This window comes from Danio rerio, chromosome 18, assembly GCF_049306965.1.
Source record: "Danio rerio strain Tuebingen ecotype United States chromosome 18, GRCz12tu, whole genome shotgun sequence".
Taxonomy (NCBI): Eukaryota; Metazoa; Chordata; class Actinopteri; order Cypriniformes; family Danionidae; genus Danio; species Danio rerio.
In genome coordinates, this window is record NC_133193.1 from 45,271,927 (window position 1) to 45,292,500 (window position 20,574).

Consider the following 20,574-nt stretch of genomic DNA (forward strand, 5'->3'; position numbering starts at 1 on the left):
CTGTCCTAATGAAATAATTAAAAATCAAGTAATTATCATATTTTATTTTGGTAAAAAAGCATAATCTAGAGGCCTTTACCTTTCATACAAGCCACTTCTGATATCAAATGATCAACTAAAAGTCAAGTTATTATTTGTTCTTCCTAAAACTTGGATAGGCAACAGGACTTTTGTCAGGTAGTGTGTACTACTTGCGATTTTTAGTTCTGTATATGATTTAATGCACATGTATACATACATATGTTGTAAAACAAGTCATAACTTGTCTTCCATTCAGGTCATAACCTGGAATAATTATGAATTTAAAGACAGAGCCACTTTTTGTTTAGAACCAATCTGTGACTTTAAAACCAAGGTACATCCCAAATTGTCATATTGCTCCATACCTGCTAACATTCGGATCATAAAATCCGGGAGATTATATCTGTTAATGCTGTACCAAAAAGCTAAGGACTGTACAAAAAGCTGAGGAGTGGGGGGTTGGGGTGGGGTGTGTGGGGGATTCCAGGAGTTTTCCAGGAGACAGAACAATATGGGAGATGGGCGGGAGATGAGCCTGAAATATGGGACACTCCCGGGAAAAACGGGTGAGTTGGCAGGTATGATATTGCTTACTGCTATTTGGCTGAGCAGTATGCAAATATAACAAAGTTGATCATTATTTATTTTGATGGTCTGTTTGTTGAATTTAAGCTACATTGCATCTTCATGCCAACTAATTTTCATTAGATTATAAGTAGACTGTTAGGTTGAGGTTAGGGTTAGTGTAAGTTGACATGTACTTGCAAAGTTTTTTTTTTCTTATAGTCAGTTAAAAATCTGTTGAAGGAGCAGTATCAGCAGATATTAAGCAGACAGTCTACTAATACTTAAATGGACCATCAAAATAAAGTGGTACCACAAAGTTACATTTTAAAGTATTTCCATAGAAATACTAATCCTGGGCAGTACAATTGTGAATGTGATTCATAAAATCTCTAAACAGGAAGCAACTGATGTAGTTTGTCTGAGTAATGTTTCTGTATACAACACACTGTCCAATGTCCAACTATTTTTTAATAAATTGGAAGGGGTAATAACAACAACAACAACAACAACAACAACAACAGTCTGTTACTAAACTGTTACTATAAGTGATGTTCCAGCAAACATGTTTAAATGTACAACTCTGCCACACAGAGTTTAACACACAATCTAAATAATGGGACCTGCTGTATTTTTAGGTTAAGTGCCTGATTATGTGTACTGGAAAAGCTGAGTTCATCTCTATTCGTAGGTCAAGTTAATGAAGTCAGATAAATGTTTTCTGCTGTCATTATATTCATGGGAGATTGCTGATGTACCCGATTTACTCAAAAAAGTAGCTATTTTTGTCAGTTAAATGAAAGCTGTGATGCTCAGCAATCAACATGTGCCTCCCACTCTTATGCTATGAAATTTCAGGTGAATTGTCTGCTGTACTGTACCGGCCTCTTTATTAGGTACGCCTTCAAACCTGCTTCATCCTTTGTGGCATAGATTCAACAAGGCATAGATTTGCTTTGTGGCATAGATTCAACAAGAAGAAACATTCCTCAGAGATTTTGGTCTATATTGACATAATATCACGCAGTTGCTGCAGATTTGTCAGTTGCACATCCATGATGCACATCTCCCGTTCCACCACATCCCGAAGGTGTTCTATTGAATTGAAAACTGGTGACTGTGGAGGCCATTTGAGTACAGTGAACCTGTCTAAGATGATTCATGCTTTATGACATGATTCAATGTGTTGTGTGTTCAGAGATGCTCTTCTGTATACCGTAATTGTAACGAGTGGTTATTTGAGTTATTGTTGCCTTTCTATCAGCTTGAACCAGGCTATTCCTCTCTGACCTCTGGCGTCATCATGGCATTTGCGCCCACAGAACTGCCACTCAATGAATATTTTCTCTTTTTCGGATCATTCTCTGTAAACCCTAGGGATGGTTGTGTTTGAAAATCCCAGTAGATTAGCAGTTTCTGAAATACTCAGACCAGCCCATCTGGCACCAACAACCATGCCACGTTCAAAGTCACTCAAATAATATTTCTTCTCCATTCTGATGCTCAGTTTGAACTGTAGCAGATGGTCTTGATCATGTCTACAAGCCTAACTCCATTTAGTAGCTGCCATGTGATTGGCTGATAAGAATTTTGCGTTAATAAACAATTGGACAGGTATACCTAATAAAGTGACCGGTGAGTGTAAATATATATTTTCCCCTCATTCAAATAGTAACAGAATATGTGTCAAGCGGACTAAAGGAGAGAACACCTCATTTATACCATAGTCTCAAAAGTTCATCAAGGTGCTACATATATAGCTGTTGAATAACAAGCATGTTTTACACATAAATAACAGTATTTCTGCAAACAGGTCATCTGTGTTTAGCCTATAGATGACACTAACACTGCAGATATGCAAATAAGTTGATGAAATGTGGGTTGAAGATTGCACAGCATGAAAACAACCTTGTGAAACCTCATGATTAATTGTTAACACCGAGTAAGTTAAAGGCCACGTGAACTGGAAGTTGCTGAGACTTTTATTTTCAACCCAGGCTTGTTCAAAAAACGTACCTCTATATACATTTCTGGAGACCACCAAATACGTCCCAGGAGCTATGTTTTTTGCAGTTTTAGTTTTCTAGAATGCATCAGAGGCTACTGTGTATGCTTTTCAGATCTCAAATTCTCTTTTGAGTGCCATCCATGCCTGTTTTTCCGACAAAATCTCACGGCAATGCGTAACTTTTTGATTTGGTGGCTAATTTGTATGAATTCGTACAATCTAATTCATTCAATTTAGTACGATTTGCTCATCCCCAAAGACAGTTGGGTTTAGGGGTGGGGTTAGGTGCCACGCCTCCTTTTTTAAATCATACAATTTCATATGACTAAACCCCACTAAACTGGCGAAATGTAAAATATTTACGTTTTCTTGTGAGATCAGGCTGGTTTTTCTCACATAAACCCATTAGAGGGCGATGTCAACTGTCTGGCTGACTGACCGATCGACTGATCCTCCCTCCTCCTTCCCTAAACCCAACCGATTGTATTGATTGACCCACCCAACCACTTTCCTCAACCCAACCAACAATTTTCAAAAGCAATCTAGAAAAAGAAAAGCCTTGTCTGATTTTCACTACCTTTTTAGATTTTCCCACATTCTCCCCCTGTTATTTACTTGTTTATTTTTTTTTTTGGATTCTGCTTTTGTCTCACAGACTTAAACCCCGTCGTTGTGGTCAACTCCTCTCTGCATCTCAAGTCCACCAACATACATAGTGAGCTGACTGGACAAACTGGTAACAGTGGAAAAGCCGTCCATACGGAAGTAAGCGGCCAACTAATAAGCGTGAAAAGAAACAGCATAACATCACCCCATAGCGTCTATTTTAAAAATTAAATGCAGCCATACATAGATACGGCTACATAATTCATGATATCCAGAAACGTATACAGGGCTACTTTTTCAGAATGTGCCCATGTTGTTTATTTTTAGTATGTTGATGTACTTCCATTTGAAACAAAATAACGAGCAGCTTTAATGCATCAATCTCTCAGAACACAGTAATGTTAAGAGAGGGTATTAAAATGCGGTTGGGTTGACATCAACAGAATGGTTGGACTTTCATTAAAAACTCATCAAAACAAACTTTTTTCAGTGAATTATTTGCATGGATTAATTAATCACTTTTAGAATAACAATATAAGATATCAAAATAAACACTGCAAATTTTCATTTCAGACAGACTTTGAAGTGATAGTTCACCCAAAAATAAGAATGCTGTCATCGTTTAGTCTTTCTATACTTCTCCAAATGTATTTGCCCAAGGGGTGTTAAACTCAGTTCCTAAAGTGCTGCAGGCGTGCACTGTTTTATTTCATCACTTCTTCAACATTTTTTCACTTCTTTAACATACTTACTTGCCTATATGTTTCATACAAGCCTAAAGGACTCAATTAGTAAGATCAGGTGTGTTTAATTAGCATTGCAACTAAACTGTGCAGAGGTGCGGCCCTCCAGGAACTGAGTTTGACACCCCTGCTGTTACTAGTTTTCAGCTTCCTTCGAAATATCTTGCTTTGAGTTCAACACAAAAAAGAAACTCATAAAGAGTTGAAACCACTTAAGGGTGAGTAAACAATGAAGACATTTTAATTTTTGGGTGAACTATCACTTTAAGAGCAGTGTGAAATGCAAAGCAAGATAGAAAGTTCCAAAGTTAGCACTTCAAATATGAAAGCCCCATTGTGTCGCAGTTTTACTGTAAGTTCAGAACGATCCTTACATGTACCCTCAATGCATCAGGGCCTTTAAATAGGAAGCATAGGCCTCTTTTTTCCACACATTTAGACACTTTCTAGTTCAGAGAGATCCAGTTCCCGATAACCCTGTTTTTCTGTGGTCAAACAGAGTGGAGTTCTGAACAGAATCGGCCCATCTATATACATATCCACAGGCGTGTTCTTTCAAGCCATGATAGGTTACCTAAGTCACATCCACCCACTTTGGAGGGGTCTGCTGAGAAAGGGCTGGATCTCAGAAGGGAGCGAGATCAGAGACACTCCCTCTGCCTGCAGTCTTCAAAGCATGGCCTGGTAACTAGCTTGAACCACGGAGTTCTGCTTCTCAAAACAAAGAGACAGAAAAAAAGGGCCCAACAGGGAATGCTTTGGGGGCACAACACAAACTGTGAAAGGAATACAGACTAGTGGTTTTCTCTCTCTCTGCCTTTTTTATATAAAAATACATTTCTGAATCTCAAGGGGAGTTGCGGATACTCTGTGCACACCAACTGGTTTCCCTGGCAAGTGTTGTGAGAGGTCTCCTAGCAAGGGAGGGCTGTGACATCCATGGCCGGACTCAAAGACTAGGCCCTTCTCCAACACAGGCCGAGTTGACCATCTCTGGGAAACTCATGCCCGGCTTCCTCAATCAAAGACAGCAAACAAAGAGATCCGAGCTAAATGTTCCCCTACCGCTGACTGGCCAGAAGAGCTGTTTGCGTTTCATGAACCGAGACCTCAGCCGATGCACTCCACACAGGGAATCATTGCCTTTAATCATTCTGAAATTGCACAGCAGTCGCTGCCAGCAGAAATCAGCTCGCGCAGCTTTAAAGTGCACATCTGATTGCTCTGTTCTTCAATGACCAGCAAGATTTGTGAATATCTAAAGATTCACAGGGAATCCTAATCAGGGGAGGGTTTCTCTGGCATTGATGTAACTTGCTGCTTAACTCCTTTCCACATTGATGAGATTTCCCTTATTAATGACACCATGCTTTCCTGACATCCACATTTTTTCTCCCTGCTTTTCATGTTTTCAGTTATTAATTTGTGGACACTTTGGACTTCTGAAACTGTATAGAACTGGGGTCCCAAACTCAGTCCTTAATGGACGTTGTCCTGCAGAGTTTAACTCCACCTTGATTCAACTCACCTCTGCCAGGAAGTTCCTAATATACATAGGAGCTTGATTAGCTGGTTCAGTTGTGTCTAATTGAGGTTGTAGCTAAACTCTGCAAGACACTGGCTCTCCAGGAAAGAGGATTGGCACCCCTCGATAATAAATCGATAATAACACAGTGGTCAAACCTTAAACAACATAAAAACTACTCATTGACCTGTGGTTCCCAAAGCCAGTCGTTTGGACTCCCCGCCTTGCACATTGCTTATGTCTTCCTTACTTTAACCCTCTGGGGTTGTATGGTTTTCCTACTCGCTGTTGTTCACCTTAGCCACATCAGTGGGGGAGTTTTTGAGATCTACCTGAGCTCAATCTACCTTCTTGCCCTGCAAAGGGGAGGAAGCCATGGCCAGGATACCTTGAGATCAGGGCTCTCTCTCAGGACGTCATGCCAAACAAGCTTATTATAAATCATTAGCTAAGAGTAAACTCTAGAAAATGATGACATCAATTAGTTTGACTTTCTTTTAATTTGTTAAACACAATAGAAGATATTGTGAATAAAGCTGAAAACCTGTACGTTTAAACTGTAACCAGATTTTAGCTTTCTTCAAAATATCTTCTTTTGTGTTAAACAGAAGAAAAAAAAACTGGACATTGATGGACATTGGCCCTCCAGGGAAGAGGTTTGGCACCATTGGTATAGAGTCGATGATAACACAATAAAAACTACCCAATACACAACATAAAAAACTACCCATTGTCCTGTGGTTCCCGAATATTAATTTTAGGACTTCCCACACTGCACATTGTGTATGTCTTCCTTACTTTAACTCTTTAAAGCCGGCAAACGTTTATACGCGTTTTGAGGCGTCTTCTCATAATAACGCAGATAAGAACTTAAATTACACTTTCAGTTTTGATCGTACAGATAAGAGCAATACATCAATTGAATCTGTTAGAAGTCTACTTTTTGTGTAGACTCACAATAACAATAAAAGTGTGTGCTTTTGCAAAATAAGGACAATAAACAGTGTACATTCTTTCTTTTGTCTTTCCGCAAACTGTTTTTACAAATGCGTCACTAAAATTAACTGAAATTCTGCAACAAAAAAAAAGAAAAAAAAAGAAAAAACACACACAATCATGAGACATATATCTATAGAAAGTTTGAAGTGTACTTTTAAATGCATCGAGTGCATGTTGAAAACAAATATTGTTTGATAAATGAATCAGTATGAAACCAACATGTCTAGTTTCGGCTAGAAAGGTCATCTAATTTTAATGATTTTAATTCTGTTTAAAGCTGGGCGATGCAGTGGCGCAGTAGGTAGTGCTGTCGCCTCACAGCAAGCAGGTCGCTGGTTTGAGCCTTGACTGGGTTTGACTTGCGTTTCTGTGTGGAGTTTGCATGTTCTCTCTGCGTTCATGTGGATTTCCTCTGGGTGCTCCGGTTTCCCCCACAGTCCCAAAACATGCGATTCAGGTGAATAGGGTAGGCTAAATTGTACGTAGTGTATGAGTGTGAACGAATGTGTATGGTTGTTTGCCGGAGATGGGTTGCAGCTAAAATGTTTTTACACTGCGTAAAACCATGTGCTGAATAAGTTGGCGGTTCATTTCTTTGTGACAACCCCGGATTAATAAAGGGACTAAGCCGAAAAGAAAATGAATGAATAAATGTTTAAAACTTGTGTCTTTACGCTACTTCAGTGTCTCAGAGTCTTTGCAAATACGTTTGATACCATTTTAAATACTGTTTTTGTGCATGCTGTATAAGTGCACATGCATTGTTTACCCATAGTGTTAACATAATCATAATACAGCAAGTAATAGTTTGAGGTAGCTTTTGCAGCTGGACATTGCTTTACAATGCTCTTGAAGGGTGAACATTAGCCAGCCCGGGAGTGTCTTTTGTCTCTCCAGGTTCTAGGTGTGAATTATTCATGCCCATTGTCACTCATGCGTATACAGTATGCTGACCCAAAATAGACTTTACAAAATGTAAATCATTGTAATGTTTTTTTTTTTTTTTTTTTTTTTTTTGAATGAGAGAACATAATCATTTTCACATAATTGTAAAGTTAATATTCTAGTCTACAAGTCTGGTTACTTAAAAGTCATATTCAGTGTTTTTTTTTTTTTTTTTTTATTCTTTAAAATAATAATAATAATAAAAAATAAAAAAAATAAAAAAATATATATATATATGTATATATATATATATATATACATATATATATATATATATATATATATATATATATATATATATATATATTTATATATATATATATATATATATATATACATATATATATATATATATATATATATATATATATATATATATATATATATATATATATATATATATTTTTTTTTTTTTTTTTTTTTTTTTCTAAAATAAAACGTAAGAATGTACATCAATATTTCTTACATATTGTTGTAGCAGTTTGTGCTAAATACAAAAATACATGTTGCCAATACTACAGTATGTAATAAGTATCTGGAATAAGCACAAATGTCAGGGCATGTAAAGAACATCTAAGGGGCCCCAAAATCACCTCAGACCACAGAGGGTTAAACACCTGATTCAGATCCTCTGCTTGTTAACAGAAAGATCCATAAACTGATCCTTGTGTCATCAAACAGAATGACACGGGAGAGGGGTATTGAAGAGCACAATTGAGAATCACTTCAAGCGTATGAGATTGCTGATGAACACAATCTCCACAATCTATATTTTAATCATTGCATCCAAGATATATAATACTTATTTTATTCAAACCACAACACCAAGCTGTTGAAAGTTGTAGTTCCCACCACACAACTGTGTAAATGTTCATTGTAGCATACATTTTGGCAAACTTATTGAATTGCCAACCTGATTTCACTAAGTAGGACAAGTTACTGGATTAACATTTATGTTGATCCTGGAACAACATTCACAGTTAAGGAATACGGTTTATGTTAAGTTTAGACCTTCTACATGATTGTTATCCAATTATTCCCCTCTGATTTTGAAAATAATTTAGAACTTTGGTTGGGTTTAGAATTAGGAAATTGGTATGGATTACATTTTTGAACAAAAACGATGTTCCAGGATCAGGATTAGCAAAGTCATGCCGTGCCACATTGCTTGTAACAATGATTCTGGGGATATTTCACTTTAACAATGCTCTCTATAATTGCTCCCTACTAGTTATGAACTTGTGCAAAAAGTTGCAAATGTACTTTTCAGTGAATTTATATACTAAATGTACATGATTCGTCAGAAATTTCAATATATATGTGTAATAATTTGTTTAGCCTTTCCAGGTGATGCCACCAAGCTTTCTTATGCCTCGAGGCATTCATATTTTTCAATGAATTTCCACTTTTGACAACACAATCAATTCTCGCTGGAGAAAATCATGTCCTGCTGAATGCCCCGTTTCACTCTGCAATACATCAGGGGGTAGAAGTAAATGGGTTGAGGACAGTGTTTCGCATTGGTGTTGAAATAACTGAGTTGTATACATGGAAACAAATAATTTCAGTATCAGTTTGGTAATGATGAATAAAAGTTTACTTTTAACATTGTGTTAATGTAAAGGTTAATGTGTACTCATGAGTAATTGCTTGAAGCAAAATCTGCAAGTAGTAACTTTATTAGCTGGTTAAAGTAGAAACTTTATTAGGTGATGTCACCAGTCTCAATTGTAAACTACTAGAAGTTAGAAATAAACAGAATAATAGAGGTGCTATACACTACCTGACAAAAATCTTGTTGCCAATCCCAGTTGAATGAGCAACAAATAATAACTTGACTTCTGGTTGATCATTTGGACAAATAATGTATACATATATATATATATATATATACACCTTAGGTTGACTTGATTTTTCCAACCTGAAACATATGTATTGTCAAAACTGGAAAGTTTAAGCAGCATTGGTGGCATTGGTGACATACACTGGTAGAAATAGATTGAGGAAACTGGTTGTTCGTGCGCATGAACAAAACAAAAATTCAATGAGAATATGAACAAGCCCTTTTTCAGTTCATGTTAAGCAAGCTAAGACTCCTACACTTGTTAAGTATAGAGTATATATTTATGTACACTACCTGACAAAAGTCTTGTCATTTATTAAAGTTTTAGAAACAACAAATAATAACCTGACTTCTAGTTGAAAGACAAAGGCCTCTAGATTATGCTTATTTTACCAAAATAAATATGATCATTCCTTGATTTTTTTTCAGGACAGATAAAGTCATCTTGAATGGCAAAGAAAGCGTTCTTGCAGGACTCCCAGAGTTATTATTTTTTTGGATTCATCTTCAGTGCCTCCATCTTACTCCAGACATGCTCAATAATGTTTATATCTGGTAACTGGGCTGGCCAATCCTGGAGCACATTGACTTTCTTTGCTTTCAGAAACTAAAGCTGAAGTATTGACCTTATTCTAAAATGCGGAAGTGCGCCTGTTTTCGCGATTGTCTTAGAAGTTCCGATTCAGTCGCCTATGGGAGAAATGACTAGGAATAATAAACGGCAGAAAACGGTCAAACTACTCGCTCTACAAACAAATGTTTGCATGACTATACAGACCAAGTAGAATAATATAATAAGAAAATATCAAACTGCAACATCAAGCAGTGTAATGAGCAGTTTTTAACGTCAAAATATGAATGGAAGTGAATGAGACCGGAAGTTTCGAGCCAAAAAGATGGCAGCGCCCGCTCGTCGACGGAGAATAAGGTGAATAAGAAGGAGCGCTTTCCTCTCCTGTGTTTTATAATGTAATGGGCTGCACAAATGTCTTGTTACCTCAGATTGTTGATGTTGCCATCCACTCTGCAGATTTCTCGCACGCCCCAACTGGGCTGGCCAATCCCGGAATACCTTGACCTTCTTTGCTTTCAGGATTTTTGATGTGGATGCTGAAGTATGAGAAGGAGCACTATCCTGCTGAAGAATTTGCCCTCTCCTGTGGTTTGTAAAGTAATAGGCTGCACATTTGTCTTGTTACCTCAGGATGTTGATGTTGCCATCCACTCTGCAGATATCTTGCTCACCCCCATATTGAATGTATACCCCAAAAAATATTTTTCCTTTACCAAACTTGACTGATTTCTATGAGTATCTTAAATCCATGTTGGTTCCAATATGTTTTCTGTAATATTTGATGATTGGGATGCAGTTCAACAAATGATTGATTAGAAAAAAAAAATATATATATATATAATATTAATAATAATAATAATAATATATTATATATATATATATATATATATATATATATATATATATATATATATATATATATATATATATATATATATATATATATATAATATATATATATATATATATATATATATATATATATATATATATATAATATATTATTATTATTATTGGAACTTCTAAGACAATCGCGAAAACAGGCGCACTTCCGCATTTTAGAATAAGGTCAATACTTCAGCTTTAGTTTCTGAAAGCAAAGAAAGTCAATGTGCTCCAGGATTGGCCAGCCCAGTTACCAGATATAAACATTATTGAGCATGTCTGGAGTAAGATGGAGGCACTGAAGATGAATCCAAAAAAATAATAACTCTGGGAGTCCTGCAAGAACGCTTTCTTTGCCATTCAAGATGACTTTATCTGTCCTGAAAAAAAATCAAGGAATGATCATATTTATTTTGGTAAAATAAGCATAATCTAGAGGCCTTTGTCTTTCAACTAGAAGTCAGGTTATTATTTGTTGTTTCTAAAACTTTAATAAATGACAAGACTTTTGTCAGGTAGTGTACATAAATATATACTCTATACTTAACAAGTGTAGGAGTCTTAGCTTGCTTAACATGAACTGAAAAAGGGCTTGTTCATATTCTCATTGAATTTTTGTTTTGTTCATGCGCACGAACAACCAGTTTCCTCAATCTATTTCTACCAGTGTATGTCACCAATGCCACCAATGCTGCTTAAACTTTCCAGTTTTGACAATACATATGTTTCAGGTTGGAAAAATCAAGTCAACCTAAGGTGTACTCATTAAAGTCCATGTTTCACACTCTATGTTTTTGTCATGAGGTATGGGTTGCAAAACCTGCTTCATATTATTAAGACACACAATAGAGTCATGTGTGAAAATTTACCATGTTTATTTTGTTAGCAAACATTTTATTCTTAAGATAAACAGTTAATTCACACAAGTTAATGCACTGTTTTTGTTTGGTAATCTTCAATCTAAATCTGACCAGCTGCTTCCACGTTTGGAATAATGGTCATTCTGGGTGGACATCATTTTGATGGCTTCAGATATATTATTCCTAACCATGCCCCTCTTACTGTAAATTGTTGTGAGGGATGAGGTGTAAAACAGAAAGTCCCACCTCTACTCAATATTTTCTAATTGGAAGAACAGCAATACACTGAAATAAAAGTCTCAGCAACATGGTGATGTTAAAAAAATGGGAGCTTTAGCTCGGTCATCATGAATAACAATGACTTGCGGTTTGTACATTACAATTACATTCTTTTAGTGTTACATCATCAGTGGATTCAGTTTATGTATGTAATCATTTGTTTTGGACTTCACGGGATAACACCAAGCTTTATTTTTCAACGTATTCCAACTTCGAGCCACCCAATCAATTGTCATTGTAAAAAAATAAATAAATAAATGTTCCATCCCACATTATCCTCACCGAATGTCCTGATTCACTATCTAATGCATTAGAATGTGGAAGTAAAATAGGTTGTAAACAGTGTTTTATGTTGACAAGGTGTTGAAATGATGGTTAATTCATTTAACGGTAACCTCGTTGTGCATGGACGCGGCACCATGTCAGGCTCATGAGATCGCCCCCTGCCAATAAGAGTGAAAGATCCTTGGGTGTCCAACGGGGTGATGAATGGTGGCCATTTGTTATGTGGAGGCCTGGGAAAAGCTCTGCATCCCAATGTCTGCTGCCAGGAGCTTTCCTTTGTCTCTCCGACAGGCTTTCAGAATGGGCCACAATGAGCAGAGCAAGGTTACAGCCAAGCGACGGACAAGGACGAGAGGAAAATAAAAATACAAAAAATAAAAAAACAGAACATTGTGTTCATGAGGGCTGGCAGCTCATACGGAGATGCAAAGAAAAGACCGGATGACTTTAGGATCTTGTTCGCACTGTTCTTTTTTTTACGGAGAGAGAGCGCAGAAAACACAAGACGGAATCTATTCTTCATGTAGGCGAGTGAACACGAGTGAACACCTCTTAGATATTACAGTCTGGGAAGCGAAAAACAGGCTTTCTAGCCGAAGCCGTAATACATTTACTGCCCGTAAGACTGTTACATTACATGTACACTAAGTGTTCATTTTTCTACAGAAAACACCATGGGCAGTGAATAGTGAAGTACACAATCCCGTTGGGTACGCCAATAAGGCTATTATGGCCATCGCTCCTGGGGAAACTGTAAGCAAAACTAACAATGTGCTTTCCAGAAAGCAATTGCGCCTCTAGCTCCACACTGCATGCTTCCGTGGCTTGTGATGATATTTTGGAGGGAAGCCAAGGGATTACTAGGGAAAGAAATGCGCTTTTTGGTCTTGTTCTGTGAAGCAAAGCGTTCAGGGCACTTTTCCATCTGATGGAGCTGACTCTGGGGTAAATTTTAAGGGAAGGAGCAAAGCAACATGGGAATAACTTTAAGTGTATTTACTTTTAATCTGTGGTATTAGTAGGAGGCAATCGGGGTGTTGACAATTTGGGCATGTCATGTGGGTATTAGGGATGGGAAGATTAACCGATATGTATCGATACGCGGTCATGCGCGTGCACGATGCGAGTGCATCGGTAGAGCAGCAGAGGATGAATGAAATTTTGGAAGCAAATCGAGATGCATCGGTTTTTGCGAGATGCATCGGTTTTTCCAAGATACAGCTTATATTTTTAATATAGAATGTATTTTTTATTTATTAACAAGTGTTGTCAACCTGTTTTTGGCGCATTATTTAATTGACCTACTTAAAGTAAGCCTTAGCAACGGATTTGCGGATGTGTACACTTACACTACAACTGTATCAGGTGTGCGGATGAAGCTAGTGGTGCGCCCTCAGAAAGCGCGAGAAGCAAAACAAACATTTTATTCCCCACTGAGTTTTAAATCTAAAGTATGGCAACATTATGGATTTAAGGATGGACGACATGACAGGACAGATGCAATTTGCAAAAGTGTGCCGCGCATCTGTAAAATACACGGGCAGTACGACTAATCTGAAATCTCACTTAAAGCGGCGCCACTGTGTTGTTGTGAAAGCTCCATCTTCCAGTGGACCTCTATTCTGCCGCCCTATGCGCGGATATAACTGAGGACGCGCCGGAGTCGCGGACCTCTGTTCTGCCGCCCTATGCGCGGATATAACTGAGGACGCGCGTGTGTCGCGGACCTCTATTCTGCCACCCTATGCGCGGATATAACTGAGGACAAGCGGGCGCTGATGGAGGTGTCACGGACATAACTGAGGATGCGGGTGGTAAGGGGGGGTGTTGCGGACGCCGCCCTCTCTATACTGCCGCCCTAGGCGGCCGCCTAGGTCGCCTCTATGGACGTGCCGGCCCTGTTCATCTGCAAAGATATTCAGCCTAGTGTCACGGAGAACGAAGGTTTTGAACACCTCCTTCTGTTAATTTTTATTTAATTATAATAATAATAATAATATTAATAATAATAATGATAAAAATAATGGGTGTCACGGTGGCACAGTGGGTAGTTTGACCACCTCACAGCAAGAAGATTACTGGTTTGTTATATTTTTATTAGCCTGTTGTTTACAGTGACAGTGATGTTTCAAAGCAGCATAACACTGCTAGTTCACGACCTTAAGTTTTGAATATTCAGTGGCAAAATATATCTTTGTAAAACTTGTTTTCATAGTTGAAAAGTTAAATCACAATTCTTGTTGTGCAATGGTAAACCTTTATGTTGAAAGAGTGCAAATATATATATTTTAATATATACTGCACTTATACATTCTGTTTATCTTGAAAATACTTAAATAATATCTGCTATAGGTTCTAAAATGGCCCTCTACTGTAAACTGACACTCTGGCTCTGAGAGAAAAGCCAGTTTGTAAAAAAAGTCTTGGTTTTGCTTGGTTAATAAATAATCAAACTCATTCAATGGCACAGCATCCTCTTTTACATAATCTCATAAACTTGATTTAATTAGTTAGTGCTGAATTATCGCATCGTATCGTGATATGGGTGTGAATCGTATCGTGTTGCATCGCAATATGTCACAAATGTATCGCTAATATATCGGATCGTATTCTTTGTATCGAGATGCGTATCGGATCGGCATTATAGCTTAGATGCCCAACCCTAGTGGGTATATATAATATGAAAAAAATACAAATAAACAGTTCTCTTTGAATGCCAAAAGGTGTAACTGCCAAATTCAAAAAGATGGAAGGTCAATCAATCAATCAATCAATCAATCAATCAATCAATCAATCAATCTATCAATCAATCAATCTATCAATCTATTAATCAATCAATCAATCAATCAACCAATCAATCAATCAATCAATCAATCAATCAATCAATCAATCAGCCAACCAACCAAACAAACCATCCAGCCAAAGAAACCAACCAGCCAACCATCAATTCATCAATCTATGCATCCATCCATCCATCCATTCATCCATCCATCCATCTATCCATCCATCAATCCATCCATCCATCCATCCATCCATCTATCCATCTATACATACACCCACCAATCAATCAATCAATCAATCAATCAATCAATCAATCAATCAATCAATCAATCAATCAATCAATCAATCAATCAATCAATCAATCAATCAATCAATCAATCAATCAATCAAATCAATCAATCAATCAACCATCCAAACAACCAACCCACAAACCCCCACCCAACCAGCCAAACAGTCAACCATCCAACCAACCAAAACAACCAACTGACCAACCAAACCAACCGACCAACCAACCAAACAACCAACCAACCAGCCAACCAAGCAACCATCAAACCAACCAAGCAAGCAACCAACCAATCAAACCAAGCAACCAACCAACCAACAAACCATTTAACCATCCAAACAACCAACTAGCCAACCAAACAACATCTAACCAACCAAAGCAACCAAATAACTAACCAAACCAATTAACCAACCATCCAACCAATCAACCAGCCAACCAAACAACCATCCAACCGTCCAATCATACAACCAACCAAAACAACCAACTAACCAACTGACCAACCAACTATTAAACATTCAACCAACCAATCAACCAACCAACAAATTGTATTATATCAGGGGTGCTCAATCCTGTTCCTGGAGATCTACCTTCCTGCAGATTTCAGTTGCTACCCATATCAAACACACCTGAACCAACTAATTAGGACCTGAACACCACTTGATAATTACAGGCAGGTGTGTTTGATATGGGTAGCAACTGATATCTGCAGGAAGGTAGATCTCCAGGAACAGGATTGAGCACCCCTGGTTTATATGTACTAGTTAAACATGAATTCATGCACACATAACATAAAATAAAGACTTTGTCATAAAATACATTTATAAAAAACTATTTATTTAAAAAATATTTGTTTTAAAACAATAATTTAAATAAATAAATCATATTGGGGAAAAGTCAATAAATAAACATAAAAAAGTCTAAAGCATCTCATTGATTTTTAACTTTTAGTATTAAAAAAGGGTTCAAGATTACTCACAGGCAAACTGCAGGAGGGCGTCTCGACTCAAGACGATGCCAATGCTGTTTTCAGCTCTGCACTGGTATCTTCCATAATCGATGACTTCGCTTGCATTGTGTATTATTAAATTTCCATCAATCAAACTGTAGCGGAAATCTGCTTCTGTGTCCACATTCGTTCCATTGATCAGCCAACTGCAAAAGCAATTATTTAATTAGGTAAAAAAAAAAAAATCATCATCAAAATTCAGAAAATTGGACAAAGATATACACATTTTCTAATTCAAAACTGATAATGTTCATTAAAGGAATAGATCACTTAAAAAATTAAAATTACACCGTAATAATCTCACCCTGTCTGATGAACAATCAGCGTACTGTAGTTTGAAATTTAATTCATCCATGCTGCATAATAATATTGCATTTGGTGGTGTTTATTTTAAGGTTTTCAAAAGTGCATAAATCTGTCGTAAGCTAACCCATATGCCACCAGGGGATAAGACTTGTACACAAATAAACTTACAGTTTTCTTCAGTTAGTTAAGTTGGTGGGAGATTAGTTAGATTGTTTTGTTATTTATTTCTTTGTTTTGGCAACACTCCTGTTTTTTGTTTGATTTGGTCATTAACATAGCAATCTAAATTTATATATGCATTGTTTAATATCATTGTTTAATCAATTGTTATAGTTGTTTCACATATCTATTTGTTGTGATTTATCTTATTTTCACCCAGCACTGGTAGAAACTCACTAAATGTTACTTCTCATCCAATGTAACAACATAAACATGTAACATGTCCCTTTTTATTTTGTGTCTTTTTTGCTTTAAAAATCATTGATAATCTTAATACTAATACTAATAATAATAATAATAATAATAATAATAATAATAATAATAATAAATAATAATAATAATAAATAATAATAATAATAATAATAATAATAATAATAATAATAATAATAAAATAACAACAACAACAACAACAATAATAATAATAATAATAATAATAATAATAATAATAATAATAGTAATAATAATAGTAATTGCCATTATTATTATTAGTATTGTTAATAATAATAATTGTAATAATAATAATAATAATAATAATAATAATAATAATAATAATAATAATAATAGTAATATTGATATTATAAGTATTGTTAATACTACTACTACTACTACTACTACTACTACTACTACTACTACTACTAATAATAATAATAATAATAATAATAATAATAATAATAATAATAAATAATAATAATAATAATAATAATAATAATAATAATAATACTATTGATATTATTAGTATTGTTAATACTACTACTGCTACTACTACTGCTACTACTACTAAAACTACTACTACTACTACTACTACTAATAATAATAATAATAATAATAATAATAATAATAATAATGATAATGATAATAATAATAATAATAATAATAATAATAATAATAATAATAATAAAAGCAATTTAAAAAATAATCAGAATGCATATGATCCACACTTTACAACTGCTGAAGACCTTGTTATCATAAAGCATGATGTGTTTTTATATCTTAGACAGAAATATTGATCTAAATTATGACCCAGAACTCAAAACCACTTCAGTGTCTGAGAGCTGAGTATCACTGAGTGGATCATTCAGCATCGCCAACCTCACATTTATTTACAGACATTCAGCAAATACTCAAGGCAGAAACGTATCCAGTTTCCCCCAAAGGTTAGCACTTCTTTAAGACTATTGCATACGCCAAATAGCATGACAGCACAGTTTGGTGAGTAACATGATGATCCCAAATCATTATATCACTTCTGATTAGGATTCCACAGAGGAAAGTCCGGCATCTGCATCATTAGTATTAGTCTAGCCGAAATGCCACTCAGACTGGATAATAAGGATTCACAGTTAAGCTCCAGAGAAATTAAATGTCATTTATTATCTTTTTAATAAAGCCTTCTCCATGTTAATGAAATTAGTAAACCGTACCTGTAGGTCGGAACAGGGTTTCCTCTGGCTTCACAATTCATTATGATTTTCTTATCGTCTGAATCCAAGGAAAAAATTGCATCGTCAGGCTCTTGAATGAACACCGGACCAAACTCCTCGCTCTCTGTGGGGGAGAAGGGAAAAAGAAAGGTAAAAAAAAAAACTGTTTGTAATGGTATAACCGTGAAATAGGAGTCATTGTTGTGATATTCTGATAGGAACTGTGTAATATTGACACTTTTTAGTCTGCATTGTCATACCATATTACAGTGTATATACACAGCGATGTGAAAAAGTTTTTGATCAAACTAACCTATTTTTGTCACACTTTACTGTTTCAGTAAACAAATTTAAATATTAGCCAAAGATAACACAAGTAAACACGTCATGCAGTTTTGAAATTAAGTTGTTTAATATTAAGGTAAAACTAAATACAAAACAACATAGACCTGCGTGAAAAAGTGTTAGCCCCCTAAACCTACAGTGATAACTAGTTGGGCCACCCTTAGCAGCAACAACTGCTGTCAAGCGTTTTAGATAACTTGCAATGAGTCTACATGGCTGTGGAAGAATTTTGGCATTCTTTTCTTTGCAAAATTAATATTACATAATAATCACCCTTTTAGATCATTTCACAGTGTCTCAATTGGATTCAGATCAGGACTTTGACTGGGCCACTCCAAAGTCTTCATTTTGTTTTTCTTCAGCTATTCAGAAGTGGACTTCTGTGAAGTGGACAGTGTACAAGTGTGTTTTGGAACACTGTCCTGCTGCAGAATGTACACAGCAGAAAGGTACACAGCAGAATCCATGTCTTCCAGGTTCTGAAGCAGCAAAACAGACCTAGACAATCACACTACTTTCACCACAGTTTACTATTGGTACCCAGCAGGCACACACATATGATTTTGTATGTTCTGATAGGAATTGTTTGATGTTGAAAACGTTTTTGTAGTCTGCATTGTTGTATCATACTGTGTGCATATACAGTAGAGTGAAAAAGTGTTACTGATTTATTTATTTGCATGTTTGTTACAGTAGCAGCAACAACTGCTAACTGCTAACTTTCACTAGTTCACTAGTCTAGTAGGGCTGTGGATGAACTTTGCCCCTATATTTTTGCAGAATTGTTGTAATTTAGCAACATTGGATACTTTTTAAACATCCAAACCACCTTTTTAGGGTATTTTGTGACTCTTGGATGAGTTGCCCCTGCACTCTTGGGGTAATTCTGGTCAGCTTTCCACTACTGGTACTCCACTGGAAGGTTATCCACTTTTCCATTTTTTTATTTATTTATTGCTTTATGTTGATAATAGCTCTCATAGTACTGCAGCCCCAAAGCTTTAGAAATTACGCCACCAGGAAATTAACACACATTTTTAGATATGTCTTTACATATTTGATTTCATTCATTCATTCATTCATTCATTCATTCATTCATTCATTCATTCATTCATTCATTCATTCATTCATTCATTCATTCATTCATTCATATTTGATTTGAGATTGCAAGTAATAAAAGGGCAATATATTTAAATAGTCTAGGTTAGCAAGTGAAGGTTGCGGGTTCCAACACAGGAAGGGTTGATGCATGAGCTTTCACTACTGTACCCTTGAGAAAGACACTGGCTCTGCCTTCATGTCCTCCTGGGAAGCTCCAACTTATGAGTTCAGAAATCTTATTAAGTCAATATAAAATTGCAGCCACATAATCATAAAAAACATGCTGGGCAAGTTCATATTTCTTTTACTCTCTTTTTAATGCTTCATGACAAAGATATGAGGTTTTTTAGAGCTAGCGGAACTAAATGAAGGTAGGAAAAGTGAGTAATTGCAGATTTAATTGATGCTTTAATCTGTGTATTTTATTACTGCTGTGCTTCCACAAAGTACGCTCAACAAATAAATAATGTGATTTAATATAGTTATGGCACATTTTCACACATTTGAATTATGTTCTTTAAACCAATTTAAGTCAAATTTGAACCCAAGAGCAAACATAATTTCAAACCAACAAGATCAAATCACTTCCATGTGAATTGTCTTGCAGATTTAACTTAAACACACTTTACTCTTGTTAAACCAGTCATTCTTAAGCACTTAATTTAAACAACTAGAATGAATAATGCAAACTAATTTAACAACATTTATTGTATTGCATGTAATTTATCGGTGGCTCGGTGGTTAGGACTGTCGCCTCGAAGCAAGAAGGTTGCTGGTTCTGGCATTTATGTTTTCTGGCATCACTCAACATTTAAATATTGAATATATAAATATATAGGTTAAAGAAAAAGCTAAAGGTGAACCAAGTTTGTAATAATATGTAATTATTATTATTATTTTTTTTTGTGAAATTATTATGAATTTTTAATGTTGTGTTGTTTATAATTTTGCTGATGTTGTATGTGTTAATGTGCT

At 35.9% G+C, this 20,574-nt stretch overlaps 1 protein-coding gene across 12 annotated transcripts in view; it reads right to left on the reverse strand.

The window, feature by feature from the left end:
• Window positions 1–20,574, reverse strand: part of cntn5 (contactin 5) — a 444,462-nt gene that overhangs the window by 196,625 nt on the left and 227,263 nt on the right. For all 12 annotated transcript variants that reach the window (XR_012393602.1, XM_073928913.1, XM_073928910.1 and 9 more), the window contains 2 exon segments: window positions 18,154–18,277; window positions 16,178–16,353 (listed from right to left, as the gene is read on the reverse strand). Coding sequence is in view for 11 of the 12 variants with exons in the window: in XM_073928913.1 (XP_073785014.1) it covers window positions 16,178–16,353; window positions 18,154–18,277 (300 nt within the window). In the remaining variant the exon portion in view is untranslated.